Source organism: Nanorana parkeri, unplaced genomic scaffold (genome assembly GCF_000935625.1).
Source record: "Nanorana parkeri isolate BGI_ZX_2015 unplaced genomic scaffold, ASM93562v1 scaffold221, whole genome shotgun sequence".
NCBI lineage: Eukaryota > Metazoa > Chordata > Amphibia > Anura > Dicroglossidae > Nanorana > Nanorana parkeri.
In genome coordinates, this window is record NW_017306489.1 from 1252870 (window position 1) to 1278810 (window position 25941).

The 25941-nt window shown below is 44.4% G+C and overlaps 1 protein-coding gene across 1 annotated transcript in view; it reads right to left on the reverse strand.

Moving 5' to 3' along the window:
- LOC108786662 (gap junction delta-2 protein-like) overlaps window positions 1-25529 on the reverse strand; it is a 55378-nt gene extending 29849 nt beyond the window's left edge. The window contains exon 1 of the mRNA XM_018555998.1: window positions 25475-25529. Coding sequence (XP_018411500.1) covers window positions 25475-25529 — 55 coding nt within the window. The remainder of the gene's footprint in view (window positions 1-25474) is intronic.
- Window positions 25530-25941: the final 412 nt, after the last annotated feature.

A 25941-nucleotide genomic window follows, 5' to 3' on the forward strand; every position in this document is an offset into this window, starting at 1 on the left:
TACCACGGAGGTACCGAACAGAATAGCTGAGCCGAATAGCATTCAGTTATTCACTCACTGCCGTTCGGCCCCTACGTGAATGGGGGCGTTCGGTAGCGAGTGAGCTGCTGGAGCTTCGGCTCAGCTGATCCAGATGTTGGATCGGCTGAGTCAAAGTCCTTCTGCACTGAGCCGAAGTGAATAGCCTAACGGTTGTTCGGCCCACTTCACTTCGGCTGGGTTTTCACTCGGCTTCCTTCGGCAGCTGTGTGAATAACCCCCTTAGATTTAGATATGTATGGCAGATCAAGGTGGCAGGTGGGTGCAAAAATCTAATGTGCGGCTCTGTGTCAGACATCGCAACACGTGTACTTTGGATATTTTGTGATAGTCACAGTGATAATGTTCGAAATGGGCAGTCATATTTGCTCATTACATGTGCTTCCTGCTTGGTAGTGCTGCACAGTCACCTGGCTCTATTGTTTACATCTCTTTCAGTCTGCTTAGACTGATTCAAAGCAACAGACTCCACATGACTGATATTTATCTCAGCAGTTTTTCTGTAGGGTATCTTATGCTGAATAGACAGCATAAGATACAGAGAGCTACAAACAGGGCTATAATGAGGCATCTCATTGGGTGACATGGTGGGGGGCGGCAGGTGTGCCTGCTGCCCCCTTTCTGTCCAGAGCATTCCAGGTTACTAAAAGCTTTTAGCAACCCGTGACGCTCTGGCTGGCATCCCGCCTAGCTCCTGGCGACCAGTGACGTCAGTGAGCTGGGCGGGACGCCGGACTAGAAGTAGCCCTACTTTGAGAATTTATAAGGCACTTGTGGAATTTAATCTACCTATGTTTTGCCTGGAAATCATTAGCAATACTGCATATGCTGACTTTGGGTCACGGGATACAGAAGTATCACAGGGAATTTCCAGTGGTGGGGATTTTGTTTTATCCTCTTACCTGTCCAGTAGTTCTATTTCTGCACTTACTTATCACTCCTGAAAAATGATTCAAACATGAAAAATAACCTCAAATAAAAATAGAACTAAAGACAACCTTTTTTTGGGTTTAGTCCTCTTTTTGGGTCACAGGAATATATTTACTAATGTCCTCCTGTCACCCAAACTCAGCATATAGAGAGCTATTGCCCGCTATATGCTGACAGCGCAGAGCCGCACTGCAGCTGGGAAAGATCCCGACAATATTGTTGAGATCCACCTCACTGCCTGATTGACAGCTGGCTCTGCCTCTCTAGATCCAGAGCCAGCTGTGCCCGCCCCCTTCCCTGCCTTTCCCTCCAATGAGTGCTGGTGGAACAGAGAGGGGAGGGGGGATCCTTGTGCGGAGTGAAGACTGACAGTCCCGGCTCTCTGCGGGGAGAAGACCATTAACTGAGCGATCAGCGGTTCGTGATTGCTCGGTTCTTGATCTATAGAGCGGACATGTGACACCTATAGTGTCACACCAGCTCTAAGTATTGGGAAACATGGCCGTCTCTGGTTTTTGCCACCAAAGGCTGTTTCATTCTGGGAGGGGGAGAGGGAGGGGGGTGCTGACAGGCAATGCTGGTTGTAGCAGGAGCAGCATCAGACGCCGGACCCCCCTTTTGCAGCTCTGTCTGGCGTCCCGCCAAGCTCACTGATGTCACTGGTTGCCAGGAGCTCAGCAGAGCCAGAAAGTCCCGCTCAGCTATAGGCAACTGGTGACGTCAGTGAGCTGGGCGGGGTGCTAGACAGAGAATCACAGTTTGCTAAGAGCCCCCCTGCTGCCCCCACTACCACTCGGCTGCCCCCCAATGAGATGCCGCCTGAGGCACATGGGAAAATAATATTTTACTCTCCCAATACTTCTCCTTTAACCTAATCCCTAAACCTAACCTTTAACCCTAAAGAGACCCTGTCACTAACTGAAGGGTTTTTCATTTTCATTATGTTTTTGTGCACTTGAAATATGCTTTTGAAATTGCTAGAAAAATTGGCAGCTCCATTCTATCCTCACAGGTTGCTTTCAAAGTACAGTTGTTCAACTGTCACCAAATCTTTTGACTTCCTCATGGATGGTTTATAGTATCTTAGCATAGGTTTTACAGCTTTCCAGGTGTATGAGAATTCTGAACAGCCAGGGCAACAGGAGACATTGGAACATTCACTGCTTGGAATACATTGTTCAACAGAAGACTTTGCAAGAAATTGAACTGCATATAATGCACTTACAATGGAGTTCTGTTAGAACTTCAGCGTCATATACAAAACCGCAGTCTGAGATGATGCGGCATCACAATATTGTACATGCTCTCTCTGAGCAGCATTGTACCTGAATGGTTGGTTAACCAAGCCCCGTGGTTTACAGGAGTGCTGTGGGACTTGGAAACCCCACACCCAAATAAAAAACAATGATTTAATATACTTTATCTTTGGTTCTCAACTGGTGGGTCGTGACCTAAAAGTGGGTCAGGACCCCATGTTTAGTGGGTCGCCGCATGCCTTCCACTTTTCTAGGTGAGAGGCTCCTCAGCCTCCACCTAGTGCAGCACTGTCCATTCTCACACCAAGCAGCCATTCAAAATATGCTGCCCGGTGCCAAGTGTCAACTTGAAGTGGGGTGGATTGGCGGTATGGCCACGAGGGAGATCCATCCGTATGTATATTGCTTATAGCTTTCTCACATGTCCCGTAGAGGTGCCTGGACTGGAGTGACATCACATTCTGGCTCCTGGCACCTCTACAGGTGCGCATGAGAGCTGTACAAGCAATGCACATATGGATGGAGCTCCATCACAGCACATCAGCCCACACTGCCCTGCGTTCCACTTAATGACCGAGGACAAATGTGGGTCCTGAGGTTACACAGGTGGAGAACCACTGATTTATATTATATTACAGTATTATATTATATTCTATATACACTGATCATTGCAAACAGTCAGACCCTCTCCAGCTGGGATCTTGCATTATGATGTATTCCTTTCGCCTTCATTATCTTAATACACAATCCCTAAAAGTGCATCAATTGTAAAGCCTTTCGTCCAATGGGACTTCTGTAATTAATATGGTGGGACTAAGTGAATGTATTCATGTTTACTAAAGCCAGATGGGATACTGCACTCTGCATTGATTATTAAATTCGACCTTAAGCCCCCGTTCACATCTGTAAATGCCAGGGCACACATTTTCACCCACATTGCTGCAGCATGCCATGACTTGCTATGGTACCATTCCTTGTAATTGGCACCCCATCGCACCGCACTTTCAGTGTGCGTGAATTCCTACCAAAACGCGCAATAACAAAGTACTATGAGGGGAATTTTTCAAAACCTGAGCAGACAAAACCTGGAGCAGCTGTGCATGACAACCAATCAGCCTCTATCTTTTATTTTCAAATATTACTGAACAAATTGGAGAGAGAAGCTGATTGGTTGCCATGGGCGACTACTCCAGATTCTGTCTGCTCCAGTTTTGATGAATTCCCCCTATGTGTTTTGGTGCGGTGCCTTTTCATAAAAGGTGCAGGGACTTCATTGATGTGATTGTCATACATGGGGCAGCCCATTGAAATGAATGGGGCAGGAAACAGAGGAGCGCCAGACCAAAATGGATGTTAGCGTTAACTGTGTTGATGAAACAGTCGATGCGTTTTGGGAACAGACACAACCCACTTCCTCAGGGCTTGTAAATTATGAGGATGAAGGAATGGAATGAAGAAAAAAAACTCTTTAAAGACATGCTGGAAGGAGAATTGGCTCCTGTCTAAATCAGTCCTGTGTATGTGAGATAGGGACCTTAGACAGACTGTAAGTAGAGCACTGTGTAAATTGTCGGCGCTATATAAAAACCTGTAATAATCAAATAATAAATATATTTCGATATTATTGCAGCTATGGGTAGCTCTGCCAAAATCTGTAGATTGCAGGCAGTGATTGGGATTGCATTGAAATGAATGGGCTGCCCTATACATGATGCACAAAAACTCTCACACACGCTAACACACAAGTGGGAACTGCCAGCAAAACAGCAGCAGCAGTATTGTCATGCTATGTACTATTCATCATAAAGAGATGAGAGTTGTAAGAGACACTGCTATCACAGAACTGGTTCAGCCACCTAGTAGTCATCAAACAGCATCCAATCTGAACAGAGCTGAGGGTAAGGAATACTCATGACAGCCCCCCCCCCCCCACACACACACATTCCCTATAAAACCTCCATTCTAATAAATAAACCAGGGTAGAGGTTACCTATAATGTAAACACAGAGTGACCCATATCAACCAATCCGATTTCAGTTTCCATCAATCAGATGGACACAAGGTTATTGGTTGCCATGGGTTACTGCAATTATGAGTTGTTCAATCATCCTTGTACCAGTAAACATTGTGCAAGGCAGATTTTGAGGAAGGAGAGAACATAAAAAAATTTAGTTGACTTCAGAAAAAAAAAAAAACCCCAACACAGAGACTACACGGGGTTACCATGCAGCCGGGGAAACAGCAAATCGAGTGTGACATTTTAGGAGGGGAGATGGAGAAGACTGCAGGGAACGAATGATCTTTATGAGATGGCAATTAATGTGTGTACACGAATATACAGTGTAGTGTCCATACATCACTCAATGGCAGCTTTGCGCGGTTACGCTAGAGCTTATACGTTACCCTAGCAACGCGCAAGACATATAGTAAATAGTGGGAAACGATGGCGGACACACCTAGTACATTCACAGAGGTATTGCCGTTGTGTGAACGCTCGCATCAGACAGCTGTCGTTATGCCTGTGCCAATTTATCCCTGCAAGCACCTGCCGGTGGGTGCGCTGACAGGCGCGTTATGAGGCAGGCATAGCGCGGGGCGCTGATTCCCTACGCGGACCTGCACCGTGAATTGCTTGGGAGGCTTTAACCCCTTCCAGTCTGGAGTGCACTGCAGCTAAGTGAATCTTTAAGACTATAAGAATAGGTATATGGTGGTGCCATTTCCTAGTGTATGGCGGTGTCAATTCCTGATTTATGGCAGTGCCAGTTCCTGATATATGGTGGTGCATATTTCTGGTATATGGCAGTGTCAATTCCTGACATGGCGGTGCCAATTCCTGATATATAGGGTGGTGCCATTTTCTAGTATATGGTGGTGCCAATTCCTGATATATGGCAGTGCCAATTCCTGATATATGGTGGTGCCTATTTCTGGTATATGGTGGTGCCATTTCCAAGTACATGGTGGTGTCTCATTCCTGATTTATGGCGGTGTCATTTCCTCATATATGGTGGCGTTAATTCCTGGTATATGGCTGTATCAATTCCTGATATATGGTGGTGCCAATTCCAGGCTTAAACCTTCTTTGCCTCTTGGCCATATAGGCATACCAGCCACCACACCCACCCCTCAATCTACCTGTCTGCGAGCATATCTGCAGTGCTTCAGTGGAGTACGGTAGGCCCCCTGGAGAGGAGCAGGAGGCCATGGTGGCATGGGGCCATATAGCTCAGTAAGATAGCACAGGGGCCATATACTATGGTAGAGCAAAAATGGGCCAGTAAGGGGTCATGCTGCTGATGTGGGTAATATGAGCCATGTTGCTCTGCAGGGTAGCAGCATCTACACTGCTGCAAGGTGTGGGCTAGTCATCATGCATTGTGCAAGTGTCATCTAGAAATCTGGTTCCCGTCCAGGGTGATGATCCCCCAGCTCTCCCCCCTCCCCCCCCTCAACGGTGTAAACCGATCGCTCATTGACAGCAGCATTATCAGTCAGGTGGGGGGGACGGGGGGGGGTGGGGGACGGGGAGAGCCAAAACTCCCCTGCTCCTCCTCCACTCTGCCCCAAGTCCTGTCCTCAGCTCACCCCAAATCTGTGATATGGGGCAGGTAGCATTTCCTTGTCCACTAGTCACCCTGCCCCGGGAGATGGCCGCGAGCGCTTCTCCTTCGATGCCGACCCCTTAGCTTAAATGATTGCTCTAAGCCTAAAAAAATCAATAGCTGCCCTGCGCTAATAAATTCAGAGGATCCCTGCGTGAAGCAGCCAGCGAGCACCTCTTCTTATAAGAATAATAAAAAAAAGGCTGGCTTCACCCTTTAAGAGAGACCCTTCGCCTTGTAGATGGGAAGCTGCACTGCTGCTGCTGCTGCTTAAATTTCCTGCATTTCCACCTTCCCCGGCCAGGTCGCTGTCCAGTGCTGAAACAGCTGCTGCTCCAGATTAGTGTCCTCTGTGCCAGTGATTCAGTCCCAGGTTATCCCCTCTCCCTCCCTGCCATCTCCTCTGGTTCTGTTACCTTCCAGCCGCCTGCTCCCCATTCATTCCCTGAGACTACCTGCTGCCTCCCCTCCTCTCCTTGTGTCATAGCATCCTTCTAGCTGATACCTTCTACGCCCTCCCCCTGCTCCTCTCTCTTTGTCTCCCCCTCACTCCTTACTGATCCCTCCCTTCCTCGATCCCTCCGAAGCGTGATGTCTCTCTGTCACTTTCCCTTCTACGCTCTCTCTCTCCCTCTACACGCTGCCGTCTCGTTTAATCCAGATAAATGACTCTGTCTCTATTGGATGGGAGGAGATTTTCAGCCATATTATAAGCTGATTTCATCCTGCATCCTTCCCCGGGTTCTGCAATGGCTTGTGTGTAGGAATGCAGCCAAGTGATGGATGGCGGCCGCCTCATCGGGACAGCAAAGAGCAATGTGCAAAGTGTGGTAACCCATGGCAACCAGCGAAGAGTCATCCCCCCACGGGGTATGACCTCTGGAGGTTTAATTGGTTGGCATAGGTTGCCGCGCTTTTCGCAATACCATTGCCCCATGTGCCGCTTGACCAAATAAGCTGTGCCTGATCACAGCCTGGCCTTTTGCATGGCGTCATTTCTCCTGTACAAGCCCTTTGTTCTGTTCCTCGATCTTCATTTGCCCACCACCCGTTTGTTTACATCACATTCATCATTTCCTCTGCGTCTCCCGGTGATTCATTCTTTACATTTATCAATCGGTGAGCCGTTTCCACCCGCTGATGTGCTTAGGTTCCCGTTCACAGCTAGGCGTTCTGTGAACACGCGTCAAACACGAGACAAAAACATGCTCTTGACATGTGCAACACGCTTGCGGTGCCATCACTTACTGGCACCCCAAATGTGGCCGGGCACATGCGCGTTTTTGCTGTGTGTAAAAAAAAAAGTCTGATATCTGCAGCAGAATTTGCTACATGAGCTACTTTCCTGCGTCACTTCCCATGTACTTTGTCACGCATGTGGGAACTCATTGAAATCAATGGGCAATGCACGGCAAATGCAGGAAACAAACACACAAAGGTGACGCACAATCCTGCTATGCTTAGGTGTGAACAGGGAGTTAGGCTGAACTCCGGAATAAGGAAACATTGTCCTCAGACATTGTCCTCATCCTGTGTACTCTAACTTGAATCTGGGTGAGATTTGTGTATTCCTTTCATATCTGTGCAGTAATCCAGAGTGACACTTGGAGCTCCCGGTAATGCAGACCTGAGCTTCCTGTACTACAGACCTGAGCTTCCTGTACTGCAGACCTGAGCTTCCTGTACTATAGACCTGAGCTTCCTGTACTGCAGACCTGAGCTTCCTGTACTATAGACCTGAGCTTCCTGTACTGCAGACCTGAGCTTCCTGTACCACAGACTTGAGCTTCCTGTACTACAGACCTGAGCTTCCTGTACTATAGACCTGAGCTTCCTGTACTGCAGACCTGAGCTTCCTGTACCACAGACTTGAGCTTCCTGTACTACAGACCTGAGCTTCCTGTACTGCAGACCTGAGCTTCCTGTACTGCAGACCTGAGCCTTCTGTACTACAGACTTGAGCTTCCTGTACTACAGACTTGAGCTTCCTGTACTACAAACCTGAGCTTCCTGTACTGCAGACCTGAGCTTCCTGTACTACAGACCTGAGCTTCCTGTACTATAGACCTGAGCTTCCTGTACTGCAGACCTGAGCTTCCTGTACTACAGACCTGAGCTTCCTATACTGCAGACCTGAGCTTCCTATACTGCAGACCTGAGCTTCCTGTACTGCAGACCTGAGCTTCCTGTACTACAGACCTGTCACTGCTGCTCTCTCTCCTCGTACAGGGTGACCATACTATCTTTGCACATTCAATTTAATGGTCACCACACGTTACAATCCGACCATACTAAGGATGCACCGATGCCGGTTGTTCGGTATCGAGTACCATGTTTTTTTTTTCGGTATTTGGCGATAGCGAATACCGATACAAGGAAGCCAGGCTGCATATAATGACTCGCCACCTGGCTTCCTGATTAGCAGGGAAGCCGTGCGGCATGTAAAGACTCGCCCCCCACCTTCCAATCAGGAAATCGGGCCGCGAGTCATTACACGCTGCCCGGCTTCCTGATTGGTGAGGAAGTGACGAGGGAGCATGGAGCTGGCTTCCCAGCCAATCAGGAAGCTGGGCAGCGTGTAATGACATGCTGCCCAGCTTCCTGATATTGGAAGCTCGGGTATCAGGCTAGGCATCAGAGCATTTGCTCGTACTCGCCCAAATACTAAGTATAGGCACCGATACCGATACTAGTATAGGAATCGGTGCATTCCTAGACCATACAATCTTTGTACAATCAACTTTAGATTTACCAAAACTATGTAATATGAGGACCCACCTCATCTATCTAATTCATTTTTATACAGTCAGGCAGGCCCTTATACTACACAGCTAGATTGCACAATCACATTGTAATATGTGTGGTGAGCTTAAAGGTCGCCATTCAAGTTACAATCTGACCATACAAGCTTTGTATAATCAACTTTAGATTTACTAAATTTATGTAGTATGAGGACCCGCCTAGTCTATCCAATCATTCTGTATCCAATTAGGCAGGCCCTTATACCACATAGCTGTTGGTAGATCTAATCTAGACAATGAGATTGTGACATGTGTGGTGAGCTTTAGATTTCCCAAAAATATATAATATGAGGACCAATCTAAACCATCCAATGTATATGGATCTAGTCAGGCAGGCCCTAGCACTACATACTACTAAAGTGGATGGTACAATCAGATTGTAACGTGTGTGGTAAGTCTGAGATCTACCACCAACTATGTAGTGCGAGGTCCTGCCCGATGTATCAATAACTGAATGTTTAGGTCTTTCCTAAACCATTACATAGTTTTGGTAAATCTAAAGGAGATTGTACAATCAGATTGTATAGCACACGGCTGAATCCCACACAAGCACCTAAATACACAGATGAGATACACAGATGGGAGCCGTTTTAGTGACCAAAGGATTTGTATTTCTGTCCATTTAGTCCTGAGAATTAACAGCACAGCTCCGTCTGGCAGGGCAGGAGAACTGGTTTTGCTCTGCTGCAGTTAATGAACACTTACAGGTCTTGTCCCTCCCCCAGCCTGTGACTAGACAGTGAGGGGAGCAGCAGTCTGGCTGATGGGCTCATCCCTCTGCCACTCTGCTCTCTCTACCTATCATCATGCTCCTTGCTACCACATGAGCTCTGCAGCACTTCTGATTGGCTCCTTGTTTACATTTAACTCATGCTTCGTTTGTGTCTTTTTCATCGGTCTGAGGCTCAAGTTTAACATATTTAACCATTAATGTTATTAAACTCTCTTTTTATATGAGCACAATTCTAAATGAAGTTCATTGACCCACGGGGACAGATGTTTTAATCAATAGACACGATTCATCTGGATTTCCAAAAATAACATTTGCTACGTTAATCTAGATCAGGGGTAGGTAACCCTGCCACTCCAGATGTGGGGAAGCTACAAATCCCATCAATGCCCCTGCCTCTGGGTATCATGCCTGTGGATGTCAGAGTCTTGCAATGTCTCGTGGGACTTGTAGTTCACAACAGCTGGGGATTTACTCTCTCTGCTGCCCCAAGACCCGATTCCTCAATGCGCCCCCCCCCCCCCCCAAGCTACTAGACGGCAGCAGGTGTCAGAATGGTACAAAAAACCCAGCAGATAGCACGAGAAGCAATAGCTTCTTTGCTATCTGCCATCATTTCAGGGGTGTGCTCTCTTCCTTGTTGTTCAAGGGGGCACAGGGGGGCACAGAGGGCACCTCCCTGAAATGACTTATTTCAGGTTGGGATGCCTGCCTACCTCTAATCTAGAGGCTCATCCAATTATGTTTTGCATTCATTATTACATTACTGGGCTGTAAATAAAATAAATATAAAATTAAATAAATAATAGAAGAAATAGAAGAATAACATTTGAAAATACATTTCCTTGTAACAAAAAAAAGACAAAGAACATTTGTTTTGACATTTATCCACACTGAACGAATGTTTACAAATATTTGCAGGGTGAACAATTGTTTTTATATAAACACCAGCATGGTGTCACTGGTAATACCGGGCAGTTCTCCAATACAACCACAGCGGGGACAAATGTAAAACATGGTGCTTTGCTTTTATTACGGCGCATGTGATTTATGGCTGTTTAATGTTCATTAAACAATTCAGTGGATATATGCCGAAGCGAACGTTCTTTAGTTTTTTCAAACTTTTTTTCTAGCTAATACTGCAATATGGCCACTAGATGGCTCCAAAGAGCACAGAAATTCAATACTTATTATTTCTGACACTCAGCTCCATCTAGTGGTCATAATGTGGTATTACCCGGGAATTCTACTTGGGCAGCACAGTGGCCTACTGGTTAGCACGTCTGCCTTGCAGCACTTGCGTGGGTTTCCTCCCATACGCCAAAGACATCCTGGAAGGTTAATTGGCTCATGTGTAAATTGGCCTTATATGTATGCATGTGAGTTAGGGACCTTAGATTGTAAGCTCCTTGAGAGCAGGGACTGATGTGAATCTGCACTATGTAAAGCGCTCTGTAAATTGTCAGTGCTATATAAATACCTGTAATAAATAAATAAAATTCTAGTATGAACTTTCACTTTAACATTTACAGTTCACATAGATCAACAGAGGACCTGCCAGCATTGTCAAATCTCATTACAAGTCCACATTGCTGCTGCTTGAGCCCGTCCATGTGACCTATAACCTAGGTGTCCTACATCACATGGTCTTTGGCTACCAAGAGCATTATGTGTATTTCACATCATTAAAGTCCACAGAGAGTCTATAGTTTTGAATCAGACAGGTGCTGTCTGGTAGACTTGATAAAAGAGAATCAGCTAGGTAGAGAACACTTATTCAGAATATAGTTTTATAGGTATACAATATATATAGTGTCAGTGATGCCACATTTACAGAATACATCTGACATTCATTATTGTAAGGCAGATGGAGCTATTGCAGTGTAAAAATCTTCATCTGATAATTGTCGGCTTCAGTAGAGCCTGCGGCAACAAAAGAGGGAAGAAGTGGATACTCGGTGACATTAATTGATCAAATTCCTTATTCAATGTTCTACTTTGGATCCCAAGGGCAGGAACTCTGCTCCTCTTTATTTGCTCCAGATTTCATCATATATCACCCCCAATTTCTATTCTGAGGCCTGTCCCTGGGTGGGTGTGTGATATCATACGTTGACCCTTATTTACTAAAGGAGTAAAGCATGTTCACTTTAAAAGAGAATTTGTTACTCTGCCAAGTGAATTTTTACTCATCTTAGTGAATTAGAAGATACAGAAGATACATGAAAAATAACATACGTATAGAAGAAAAACACATTGAGAGGAATTTATCAAAGCTGGAGCAGACAAAATCTAAAGCAGCTGTGCACTGCAACCAATCAGCGGCTCTCTTTTATTTTCAAATCTTAACTGAACAGAGATGCGGATTGGTTGCCATGGGCAACTGCTCCAGATTCTGTCTGCTCCAGTTTTGATACATTCCCCTCCTTGTCTTCCCTACAAGCCTGAAATCGATGGTTCTGGGGGTCTGCGGGCAGGGGGGCTCATCTAAATCTGCGTGCCCCCTTTCATGAAGAGGGCACCCAGATACCTCCCCTCGCATGAATAAGTAAGGTGTAGTTGTTATCCCCACTCATTCACCAAATAAACAGTAAAATACTAAATAAACACACGCCACTGGTTTGTAAAGTCTTTTATTAAAAAAAAAAAAAAATGTCCCACGATGTAAATACATCGTCATTCACGTTATCCAGTGATTTAGATCATCACCAATCATGATGCTCACCAATTCGATGGAAAAAAAATCCCCGCTACGTCCAAGCCCAACGAACTCTCTGCGCTTATGACAGCTCTGCTACCGAATGTAAACAAGAGGGTGTAGCAAGTTGTGACATCACTGGACTTGCTCTGTCCCTTTGTTTTTATTCCAACATTCCATTAGGGGTCCGAGAGCTGTCATGGAATGTAATCAAAGGGGCAGAGTTCTTTAATGGTAGAAATCATATTATCCCATAGATAGTCCTCTGAAGCTTCCAATTATCATAATATAATGTGTTCTTGTAGTATTTTTGGTGTAAGAACACTGAAAATGAAGCCTTTACATTTCCAGAGAGGCCACACTGACTTCTAATACCCTTCAATATTACAGAGAGTTATTTCAGCTGTGCTTATCTCAAGGTCAGCAGATAACGTCTCGGTCTAAAAAGCGGAATATATTTTTGCCTGCTAATCTCTCTGTTATAAATAGCGATACTGATTGGTTTGAAAAGCGGAGACATTTTCTTCTTTTGAAGATGGTTTCTAATTTTAGTACCAAAATAGCAATTCTTCCACTCTTTCTAGATGCTAAAGCTGACTTGGCAGCGCTGCAAGAGATTACCGAAGGAGGATTTTCGCAGTGAAATCTGTTTTCAGACAAAACCCATTTTATCAGTAGCGATATTCACAAATACTGAAGTGCGCTCAGCGTATGTTAACCACAAACCAGATTTAAAGGGGTTTTCACTTTATGCCATAACATGCTACAAGGCCCACTTCACACATTTGTGTTCCTAAAAATGGGTGTGTTGATAACGCCGGCCTCGATGTATGTTGGTTGGTGTTTTTAGTATGTTTTTATTCATCTTCATGTGTTTTGCTGCAATGAAGAAGAATGAAAACCAGAGACGTAACTAGAACCTTCAGGGAGTGAGGAACAAAGTCCCTCAGTCTGAAAGGAGCCCACGGCACTGCATGGTTAACAGGAAGGCTGCCGAGGTCCCCAGCAAGCTTGGGACCTCAGGCAGCCGCTTGTTTAAAATTTTAGTGCCGGTGTTCTGTTGAGAACGCTGACCCAGTATCTGCGTTTACGTACACACGGGATTAACGAGGAAACCGGCATTTATTTACAAAGTATTAATTTGTAATTGTTAATTGTGACCGTTAATGATATGCCGTCCATGGCAGGAAATGATGGACGGAATATTATTATCGGTCACAATTAACGATTTAAACAAAATACTTTGTGAATAAATCCCGGTTTCCTCGATAATATTGGTCTGTGTGTAAGCGCAGATGCTGAGATCGGCGTTCTCGACAGAACACCGGTATCTGCGGTTAGTTTTGGGGCATTTTCACAAGTATGAATACTTGTGAAAATGCCCAATATTAACACTGGTGTATCCCTACTTAAAAATATAATGCATTGCTGGGACTTGTAGTCCTACATAGTTGGAGCTATTCTGCATACTTCCCACTCCAAACTTACCTTACCTCTCCTGCAGGCCCATGGCCCTCTTCCTTGTCTCGGTGGCCAGGGGGCAAAGCTAAGAGGATACGGCCCTCTTAGCCCCGCCCCTAAGAGGCGGGACCAGCTCTTTCTCCGGGACAGGTGACAGCCTCTCCAGTCCTTTTGCACAGCCGCCCGTACATGCTGCGGGTGGCTGTGCGACAGGGAAGGAGTGGCATAATCACGGGGGAGCCCTCTACTTCCTTGCTGGGCCCCCCCCCAAGTGGCGGAACGCCAGGGCCCGGTCGCAATTGCGACCGCTGCGACCCTGGTAGTTCCGCCAGTGATGAAAACATTAATCAAGATGGTGGTACTTACCTTGACCTTTCTTCAGAGGGTCCCGGTTGTTCTGTAATCAATGGTGGTTTGTTCTCCTGATGTCAGCCCCATTCCTTTGGTTCAATTTAATTGCCAGGAATAAATACAAGGTACCTCCGGATATGGAAGAGAATAACAGGGCTATTCACAAAAGGAGGCAGGAGAAGTGAACAATCTACCAAAATAGCTGATTTGGAAAAATTCTCCAATTTAGCTCACTTTCCAGTTCAGCTATGTTGTCCTAGATTGTTCACTTCTCCTGCCTTCTCCAAACTCTTCACACTTTTTTGAATAACCCTGTAAGTCTTACTTCCCTTCCTCTTATGTAACAGCGCTGGTGTTTGGTGAATGACCCTACATGGGGGTATTGAGCCAGTCATATCTCTGTATTAGCTTTGGCTAGAGCAACTTGGCAGTTACACGGTGTCTTCTTCCCTTGGTTCTGGTAGCTAAATGGAGTGGAGAGGGAGCATAACAATGTACGCATGTTGTGTGGAATAAAATGGACACTTTGCTGTGCACTGGCAACAATGGCAACAGGCTTACTATGCAATGAATTCAGTGGTGAGATTTTGTACTTGCAGTGGTTACCCCCTCAGGAGCCGCTGGATGAAATGGGTCCTCTTAGCCTGTCTAGGGTACACAGTTTCAAAGCTGCCCCAAAGTACTCACTGGCCCACCAATGGCAACCAATTAATTAACTTTCACACAGCTGATCTGTTGCTTGCAGTAAACGTATTTAGGAGCTTTGGGAGAGAAGGTTAGGACCAAGCTTCTACTCAGCTTCCTAAGCTGACGTTCCTCAATGGTATTTCCATTCCCGGGCTTCACACACTACACCTTCAAACCCAAGTCTTAAACCAAGCACAGGGTCACCCTCCTCAGGCATTAGGCCTAGGAGGATCAGACAATCCACAGCATCCCTCCCTCAGACAGCAGGCCCAAGGCTAAGACTGACTTCCCAAGTTTACACCGCAAATATTTATACCCTCTCCCAGGATGCGCAATTGTTAATACACTTCATAATGGTTGGTCAGGGAGGTACACACATTCCTTACTCTGATTAGTGCAGCCTTCCCCACTATTACCAGGGACACTACCCAGCAGCAGGCAGAAGCAAACAATCTGGAGAATCCAGAAAGCTGAACTATCAATTAGAATCAGACTGACTACCTCCTGACAGCTTCTAAATTTAAATAGACACCCCTGCTTAGGGCAGGGTGACAACATTCTTCCAGTAAAAACACAGTGAAGACATACAGGTGAAACTCGAATAATTAGAATATCGTGCAAAAGTAATTGCAGTAAGTGCTGCAAAAGGGGCCCAAACCAAGTACTGAGTACATATGCATGCTTATACTTTTCAGAGGTCCGATATTGTTCTATGTACAATCCTTGTTTTATTGATTGCATGTAATAATCTACTTTTTTGAGGTTGTGGATTTGGGGTTCTTGGCGTTTTCATGAGCTGTAAGCCATAATCATCACAATTATGACAGATCACGGCTTGAACTATCTTGCTTTGCATGTAATGAGTCTATCTCATATATTAGTTTCACCTTTTAAGTTGCATTAGTGAAATAAATTAACTTTGCACGATATTCTAATTATTCGAGTTTCACCTGTACATATCAGGCACGGGGAGCACTGCAAGCGGCCTGGAAGTTTAAGGATCTAGCACTCTTTGAAGTGTCAATTGCGACAGAGAATTACGAATATGATATATTTGCTTAGGAGTCTTAAATTGCTGCAGCAGACAAGGCTTTGGAAGTATACACAATACAGATTGCCAGTCTGTGTTTAGTTGTCAGGGTAGAAGGTGGCGACAGGGTCTCTTTAAGCCTTGCTAATGACCAGGGAGGTTGCCCATTGTGTGGCTAACAATAAGGCATAAAGTGGAACTACAACCTCCTATCCCTTACAGCCAAGGAAGGTGCCATCTTTGCCTCTAATTGGATTGCAGTTATTACACCAGCCATTTGAGGGCTTGAAAGCTTGAGCTAAAATAGGCTCATTGGCAACTTTGACAGTAGGCATGCCCTATAAGTAAACATTTTGGGAGACATTTAATTGGTGGGCAAAGTTCCTATTTAAGCTGACCAGAAACTATACAATCTGATGGTACATTTGTGCCTTCTCTGAGGGGCTTGGGTGACAGGTTTACTTTAAAAACTGGCTTTGGCAACACAAAGAAGATATAACCTCTTGAATTCACTCCTCTTGTAGCTTTCTTGTACAGAACAGCAGAACCCAACTTCCACTGTTGTCTTAGCAGGCAAAATTCTTTATTCAATAATGCAGTACAAAGAACAATGGTAATGTGTAACATGCAGAAACCCATAGAAAGGGTTAATAATCTAAGCCAACTGACAAATAATTAGAAATCTCAGTGGTTGCTGTTGGTTTCCACACTTTGCAAATCACTGTGTGCCTTGCTTCGCCCTACTATATAAACCCAAAGTCTACTCATTCATGTATAGTATATGTATAAAGGGATATAAATGGACTTTTCTTGTTCTTATTTTTTGAATGTGTTAGTAAAATGTATTATTATGTAGCAAAATCTACAATATCAGATTCTTCCATTCTTCACTTTAGATCAGTGAAATATAATCTTCTTGGTTGGTTTGTTTTTTCCTCTTAGTCTCTGCTTTATACAATGCATTTCCAGCAATGTGTGAGTTAACAGCTGGAAGTCAGTCGCCTGGTGGGTGAGGATGTGGGATGATATTATTCCTTGTGATCTCCCTTCTTATCACAGGTACAGAGATCCTGGGGGAATTCACTGACAGATATTTCATTGATATAATCATGGAAGAGCTCACTGACTGAACGGTGGGGGGTGGATGGTGCAAACTAGGCTCCTGAGAAACGCCACACCAAACACATCAGCATCCCACTTCTTAATTAAGACAATTATGTCACTGTATCCTCATACTGTCCTCTTAGCTCCCTGCCATTGCTGCATAGAACAGCCCTGTAATATTCACACAGTGGTTCTTCACTACCCTCCCTTCTGACCAGCAGACATTATTATAATTTATATAACAATCCTACACACAGCTATGACACTACACCTCCACATCACTATACACTGTAACGCATTACTGAGTCCGCTCTACCAATACACTTCCAACCCCATCCTGTCCTATACCTTAATATACTATTCTCATACATATCTCTTCCATCACGGTCCAGTCTACCAATACACCACTATACATCACAACCTATTATACAGTCTACTCTACCAATACACCTCCACCCTACTATACATTGCAACCCATTACATTGTTCACTCTACCAATACACCTCCACACCACTATACATCGCAACCCGTTACACGGTCCACTATACATCGCAACCCATTACATTGTCCATTCTACCCAATACACTTCCACCCCATCCTGTCTTGTACCTTATTATACTATTCCCATACATAGCTCTACCATTATACCTGCACACCACTATATACTGCAACCCATTACACAGTCCACTCCACCAATACACCTTCACACCACTATACATCGCAACCCATTACACGGTCCACTATACATTGCAACCCATTACATTGTCCACTCTACCAATACACTTCCACCCCATCCTGTCTTGTACCTTATTATACTATTCTCATACATAGCTCTACAATTGTACCTGCACACCACTATACACTGCAACCCATTACACAGTCCACTCTACCAATACACCTTCACACCACTATACATCGCAACCCATTACATTATCATGTCTAAAAATACACCTCCATCCCACCCTGTCCTGTATTCCATTATAGTATTCTCATACATACAGTAGCTCTCCCATCACACCTCCACACCAATATACACTCCCCTTTTACACCCGGGGTCTTAAACTCAAATGACCTTGGGGCCACATGGCATATATTCTTCTTCAATGGGGACCGCATGAAATGAAACTGTCAGGAGAGAGAGTGGACAGACAGCCAGGGGTGAGAGCGAGGAGAGACAGCCAAGAGAATGAGTGAGGAGAGACAGCCAGAAGAGAGAGTGAGGAGAGACAGTCAGGAGAGAGCAAGTAGAGACAGCTAGGAGAGAGCGCGAGGAGAGAGCGCGAGTAGAGACAGCCAGCGGAGAGAGCGAAAAGAGACAGCCAGGAGGATGAGTGAGGAGAGACAGCCAAGAGAGAGTGAGGAGAGACAGCCAGGAGAGAGAGCAAGTAGAAACAGCCAGGGGAGAGAGCGAGGAGAGATGACCAGGAGAGAGAGCCAGGAGGATGAGCGTTGAGAGACAGCCAGGAGAGAGAGTAAGGAGAGACATCCAGGAAAGTGCAAGGAAAGACAGCCAGGAGAGAGAGAGTGAAGAGAGACAACCAGGAGAGAGAGTGAGCAGAGGTAGCAAGCAACACAGTCTGCCCAGTTTCGGCACTGATACTTGTACTGGTATCGGTGCATACCTACACCATCCTTTCCTGCACCCCATTTTACTGACCCCACACACAACTTTTTCACTACTCCATCTATCCTATAGTGTATCTCATTATACTCTGCCCTCACACAGCTCTACCAATATACCTCCACTTCATCCTACACTGTGCCTCATTATACTGTCACCACACAAAGCTCTACCATAATATCGCCACACCATCCTTTCATGTACCTAATTTTAATGTCTCCACACACAGCTCTACCATGACACTACCACGCAATTCTATCCTGCACCTCGATATAGTGTCCCCACACACAGCTCTACCACCCAATCCCATCCCTCATCTTACTGTACCTACAAGCAGCTCTACACTAATATTCCTAGAGCATCCTTTCCTGTACCTTATTATAATGTCCTCATACACAGCTCTACCATAATACCTCCACCACATCCTACGATGAACCTCACTATACTGTCCCCACAGACAGTTCCACCATTATATCCAACCCCATCCTGTCCTACACCTCGTTATAATGTCCTCACACACAGTTCTACCATTATATCTCCAACCCATCCCATCCAATGACAATGTGTAATTAGGCAAAATTTCCAACACTTTTTTCCTGATTGATAAGGATGTCCATTGTATCTGTCAGGAGCATTTGTACACCTTCTTATTTTATTTTTTAATGGTATAAATGCTTTTCCTGCTTTTATACAATTCATAGGGGGCACACAAATATCTTCAGTCCCTGCAGCCTACACACATATTTATTTGTCACTGCTGTAGCTCTCCCTGCTATACAGGACCAGAATTGTGTTTACACCTTCTGTAGCTCCTGTCACTATTTCTGTACTGACCACATGCATTGATCTGTCACTACACCTCCATCTATCCCCTGGCTATCCTTGCCTACCCACGCACAGTGCTCCCCACCTACTCTACTGCCACCTTCATTCAAAACAATCAAACATTAATATACATATAAATTCTGCCTTGCTTAGAGATACCGGATAACAAAAATACACCAAAGATGAAATATATTTACATGTAAATTATAATAAGAACAATGATAATGAAAAAAGCATGTCAGCATTGGTTCTGCAAGTACAACAAACATTTATTAGATTTCAATCAAGCACAAAGTCAACAGTGTTAATGAATACATTTTATCTACTTGATGGTAAGAAGCCATACGCTATTTAGCAAACAGACCCATTGTTTACACAAAAACTAATAGTATTCTAGTTGGTAGGAATTTGATTACATATGTTCCTATTTCATAGATATCAAAAGCTAATCTGGCATAAACAGAAGAACACTAGATACGCCGCAATTCAATATTTCGATGAAATAATATCCATCGCCATGGTAAAGGTAATAAAAATGAAGCCTTGATGTAAGTTTTTCATCTAGGCTTTAAGAGTGTGTGTAATGCTTATTATTATGTGCTGCAGCACGGTACGTTACCATTACCTATTCATTTTATATAGTCCCCAATGCAGGAGTAATTGCTTCTGCTCCATATTTTTTTTCCCGCAGTGTGCTGCAATGCATATTGTGCATTATGTTAAGCAGGTGTGCTCTGTAGATATGGCCTGGGTGACATTCTAAATGAATGGCACAGCAATGCACTACAGCGTGCTTGGTGTGTTAGTATGCACTGCACTAACGCACATGTTTTAGTGGCGTTTGCTCAGAACAGGCCCTTATAGAGATTTTGCTGTTAGTCTCTGCCACAAATTGTTGGCCATCTATGTCACCAAGGTGCATACTAATTCCAAAACACAACTCTGGAGCATTATGACCATGTCACACTGATGCTCTTGTAGCAGCTACAGAATCATTCTCCCTAGTTAACCTGCAGTCAATGAAATTATTGTGTTGCAGCGATTCCAGCAATTTGTACCTTAATCACTGAGCAATTGACCTTTTGTAGTGTTCGGAGCTAGTGATAGAATTGCCAGCTTCAGTAGCTACTTATATTACCCAGTGCAGCTGCTGATGACCATGGCACACCAGCAATTTGTAGCTGCCTAGATAAGCATTGTAGCCAGCTGGGGCAGCAACATTGTAAACAACCAATTGCCAGAGAAAACAAGTACAGAGATTTCTAGTTGTTACAAATCTCTACTACAAGGTTGCTAGTGTGACTAGGCTTTAGGTTAACTCCAGAGCCACGAGTGGTGTGGATATTATGCAGTTAATGCCCAGGGTGGTGTAACACATGGATGCCTGTCGATGACAGCCAGCTAGCAGGTGAGCTGAGCATGGTACCGATTTGGCAGACAGAAGTGTGCTCAGACAGGCAGCAAACAGAATCGAGGTCAAATTCTAGAAAGCAATAAATAGACTGTTTAAATTTGTTGGCCTAGGCACAGGATAAACATTCAGGGCAGGTTCACACCATTTTCTGGACCAGATCTGGTCCGGAAAATGGTGTGAACCTGCCCGCAGTTCCAGTGCATTACAGACCAGACAAAATTAAATGTGCAGTATTTTTCTGGTCTGGAACAGACTGCGCTGGTGTGAGCAGAGTCCAGAAATAGCTTCGGGATACATTAGGATGCATTTTGTGTCCGGAAACAATTTGGTCTGGTCTGGAGATGATCTCGGTGTGGTGTAAATGGGCCCTCAGAATTCCCTTTATAGAAAATTAAGGATGGTCAGGTGTGCGGGTTACATTGTGTCTGCATTGCAGTAGAGAAAATGTCAATAGATAGTGATGAAGAGCATATTTGGCATACTCAAAACCTCCTAAACGTTTTAGCTGTGCACTATCTGCAACAAACGAACAGTGGCTGGTGCATTTGTTACACTTTGGTAATCTGGGAACACCTTCTGCTTACCTGTTTGTATAACCGGACAGTTATTCCCAAACACATGCACTGCAAATGTCACAGTGTCAGAGCTGAAAGAAGGGGGAGTGACCCTGGAAATGCATCAGCAGAGGACACACAGCAGATCTATGCCATGTTTTATGTATTAGCATTCCAACTGTTCATTATTAGCATATTGCCACTGACCACCAATTTAAGGTCTATTCTACTTCTCCCAATGACCACAAGTGTAAAGGGGTCCATCTCCCAATGGCCATGGTTGTAATTGGGCCCTTCTCACTATGACCACTGGTGTAATGGGGCTCCTATCCCAATAACCACTAATGTAATGGGGCCTTTCTCCCAGGGACATCCAGTGTAATAGGGCACTACTTCCAGTGACTATCAGTGTAATGGAGTCCTTCACCCAAAATCCACCAGTGTAATGGGGACCTTCTCCCAATGACCACCAGTGTAATAAGGACCTTCTCACAATTACCACAAGAAGAAGGAGGCGCTCCTGCCAATCACAACTGATGTAAGGTGTTCCTTCTTCAACTGACCACCAATCAAATAAACCATTTTACTGACCATCAATGTGAAGGAACACAATATTCACTGTCTGTGTTTCTTACTTGGACATTATTAATATTTGTTTCATTGTTATAACTGAAAATAAGTTTGTATAGAGCAGTCCTGGGATTTACGCCAAGCACACCACATTTCTAATTCTTTATTTATTCCTATATCTCCAACGTATTGTTCATGCCAATGCACCGTCAGCTGTAGATATAATAAGTATCATCAGGGGTTCCCGACACCTGAAAGTAATTTTAAGAGTTCCTTCATGGTAAAGAGGTTGAGAAATACTGCCCTAAATGATACAAGCATTGTATTCTTCACCTGCTGTGTGGGTTCCACTTTACAAACATGTGAAATAAAACTGACCCTAAACCATTAGCTTTCTCCTTTAAGGTGGCGTGAGTGAACTTTAGCAGCTTTCTGGATCTTATTAGCGTTCACTGATTTCACTTGTTGCCTGCAATTTCTCTTTAATGGTATAGTGGAACATATAATTCCTTCTAGATAGTCGTGTTGGATAATGATCTGCAGCTGCCAGGCACAGAGCAGTGCCCGGAGCTCCCAACTATATGCAGCATTGTGCTAATGCCTGCCTTAAAGGGCAGCTCCACCTGCACACACAAAGCTCAGAGTTGAAATAATACTGCCATAAGCAAGTGTGGCCTTTAACACATCTACAGACTCATCATTCCCAATTTGTCATGCCCAACCTACATGGGAGCACCGCAATGCTGCATTGCCTCTGGTTTATGCATACCTCAGGAGGTGAAGGTGCATGAACAGGAATAGAGATGGGGGCAAAGTCTTGTGACCCTGGCCATCATTTGTTAGAAAACATCTCAGCACAGACTCTGTTCCAGTCTCCATCCCTGTGCAGCCTTTCCTGTGATGCTATAAGAAAATGCAGATGAAAATAATACAATGGACCCATACAGGCAGTGCCGCATGAATAAAGATTTCTACTAATGACAGCCTGCAGGTTACAGTTGCATAGGGCAGTACACACCGAAATGATTAACTATTTAGTAGGACCATTTATATAGTACCAACAATTTACACTGCACTGTGCCTATTCACATCAGTCCCTGCTCACAAGGGGATTACAATCTAAGGTTCCTATCTCACATACGCCAACTCACGGCCAATGTAGACAGGGGCCAATTACCTTCCAGCATATATTTGGAATTTGGAAGGAAACCCACACAAGCAAACACCATGCAGATAGTGTCCTTACTGGGATCAGGACCAGGGCCCCCCCAGTGCTGCAAGGCAGAGTCACGACCCACTAAGCCACTGTTCTGCCGAGTTATCACATTCAACAATACTTATATCCTTTTCATAAGATCTCCAGGGAAAAGTGATCTTAACCCTTGCTGTGTACCCCCACACTGCAAGGATTAAGTGCTCATTTTGATCTAGGAGTGAAAATAACAAAGTTATATGCACCTGAACCTCAGAACCGACTGGCTATTAGACTGGTCCTTGCAGCCTTCCCCCTCTCTGGCAGTCTAAGCTCCTGTGAGTCATCACATTCTATACCATATTTGTGGTCCGAGCCTTATCAAGTAAGTGACACCCCGCCACCCCACGCCCCATGGCCTGTGGTGTGCCTTGGCCTTCTGAGGTCAGTATGTCTAAAAGGGGGCATACCCTGAATGTAAATGAAATGAATGAATGAATGAAAGCAAGGGGAATGGGCGGGTGGGGACGTTCGTGACCCGCCGACGTAATTCCCTGTGAGCCGTGCCGTCTTTAAAGGCACAGGCTCCTCCCACAAATCCAGGCTAGCCTGCGGCCAGCCTTCAAACATAGGACATGAGGACACCGAGGGACATTCCATTACTGGAGCAGAGGAAATGAGAGGCTTCAGAGACCGGAGTAGCAGCCAGCCAGCTCCGAGATTCAGGTGAGTATAATTTTGTTATTTTCGCTCCAAGACGAAAATGAGCTCTTAACCCTTGCTGTGCAGGGGGTAGCACCACCGCAAGGGTTAAGATCACTTTTTCCCGGAGTTCTTCTTTGAATAAAAGGATCCGTTAGAGCTGATTTTTCACTACTGATTTATCTGCAGGCAGTTAAAATGGAAGCAAGAATGTAAAAATAAAACCAACTTCTACAGCATTTTATTCCGACATCGTAAACTTGGACGTGACTCATTCACTTTAATCTGGGAGAAATAGGGAAAATAAGAAATTCTGCAAATTCCCAACATCTTCCTCCAAACCTGTCTAGTGATTTTTTTTTCCCTTTTGGGGAAAAGATAATGATCGCTGATTGTTTGCAGATATTTACCAAAGTGCTGAAAAATATTTCCCATTAATTACACTCAGGGTCTCCGGTTCGAATCCTGGTCAGGACACTATCTGCATGAAGTTTGCATGTTCTCCCTGTACTTGTGTGAGTTTCCTCCCAGTACTCTGGTATACTTCCACACTCATGAGATATGCTGGTAGGTAGGGATGCACCAATACCACTTTTTTAAGACCGAGTACGAGTACCGATACTTTTGATCAAGTACTCGCAGATACCAATTACCGATACTTTTTCTTAAAGGGACAGGTCACATTTTTTCTAAAGCAATACAAACTAATGCTTTAAGGTCACTTTCTTAATAAAAACGATTCATGAGATGACGAGGGAGCATGACGCCGGCTTCCCGGCCAATCAGAATGCTGGGCGCTGCGTCATTACACGACGGCCGGCTTCCAGATTTGCTAGTTTCCTGATTGGGAAGCCGGGCAGCGCATCATTGCACGCTACCTGGCTTCTTGATTGGCCGGGAAGTCGGCTCCATGCTCTCTCATCACAAGTGACCAGAGAGCATGGAGCCGTTTCCTGGCCAATCAGGAAACCGGGCAGCGTGTAATGATACAGGAAGTACTCGTGCTAGGTATCGGAGCATTTGGGCGAGTACAAGTACTCACCCAAATACTCGGTATCGGCACCGATACCGATACTAGTATCGGTATCGGTGCATCCCTACTGGTAGGTAATTTGCTCAGCTGAGCTTGCCCAAGACAACTGCCTGCCTGGGAAAATGCTATAGAAATACAAATTTAAAAAAACAGAATACTTCTATGTGCACGTTAGTAACAAAGACTTTAATATAAACTGTCAGTGGAACAGGAAAGATCGAGGTGCTCTCAGCTATTTTGTAGAGGATATCCTTATAGTACATCTGTGATTCCACCATCTTATTAGGGACCTGGGGGTCATTTTGTTTCTATTTATGTGCTCACATAGCTTCCAGTATAGAAAGAATAGTAAGGGTTAAATTACTTTAACACATTTAAAGGGCAGATAAGCCTAATTAGCATGATGTAAGATTAGATTATGTTCCTTGTTCCCCTTTTGTCCAGATATTTTCACATTCAGCACAAAGCTATCCAAATTTACAGTGACACAAATACAGGCTACAGAAATCTAGACTTAGAACAATTTATGACACTTACTGCCATCTAGTGTTGTAAATAAATACTGTTTATTATAAAGCAGAAGATTCTTACCAAAGTTCTATGGATTCAATGGTCTCTGATGGTTGCTCTCAGGGGGTCAATGGAGATTTTTTTTTTCTAGAGGGAGTACCAGAAATCATTCCACTTTTTGCACAAAAAAAAATCAATAAATGTACAGACATTGATCAAATTCATTTTTTGCCTGCAAAGCATTGCAACCGCGATCATTGGATGGACTCCTCCTCAAGCCCGCTGTGCACATCAGATCAATCACCGTGCTTATATTTTATCCAACTGTTGATCTCAACGTCACTGTATCAGAAGTCCTCACCTGAAGTTCCACAAATCAAGCACTCTTTGCTCTCCACAGCATCTGTATGTACCATCGTCGCTTAGCCTGCAACCTAATTTACTCAATGGTGAGTCTATGTATCTTATACCAGTCCACTGTACACATCAGATCACTCACCGTGCCTATATTTTATCCAACTGTTAATCTCCACATCACCGTATTGGAAGTACTTATCTGCAATTCAGATAAGTGGAGGAGAGCTTTGATGGTGGGGTGCTGGAGAATGTGACCATGTTTCATGATTCATGTTACACCCTAAATATAGGTGTAACATGAAACATGGTCACAACGGTGAAATTGACCTTTAGCAATAGATAAAAAAATTGAAAAAGAGGGCCAGAAACTTGATTTGAAGGACAGCGAGAGATACTGTAAGTTCAAAGTGTAAATTTAAAAGCTCTATGTTTCTGCTCCATGTGCCCTCTACATCCTGTTCTTGATATCTT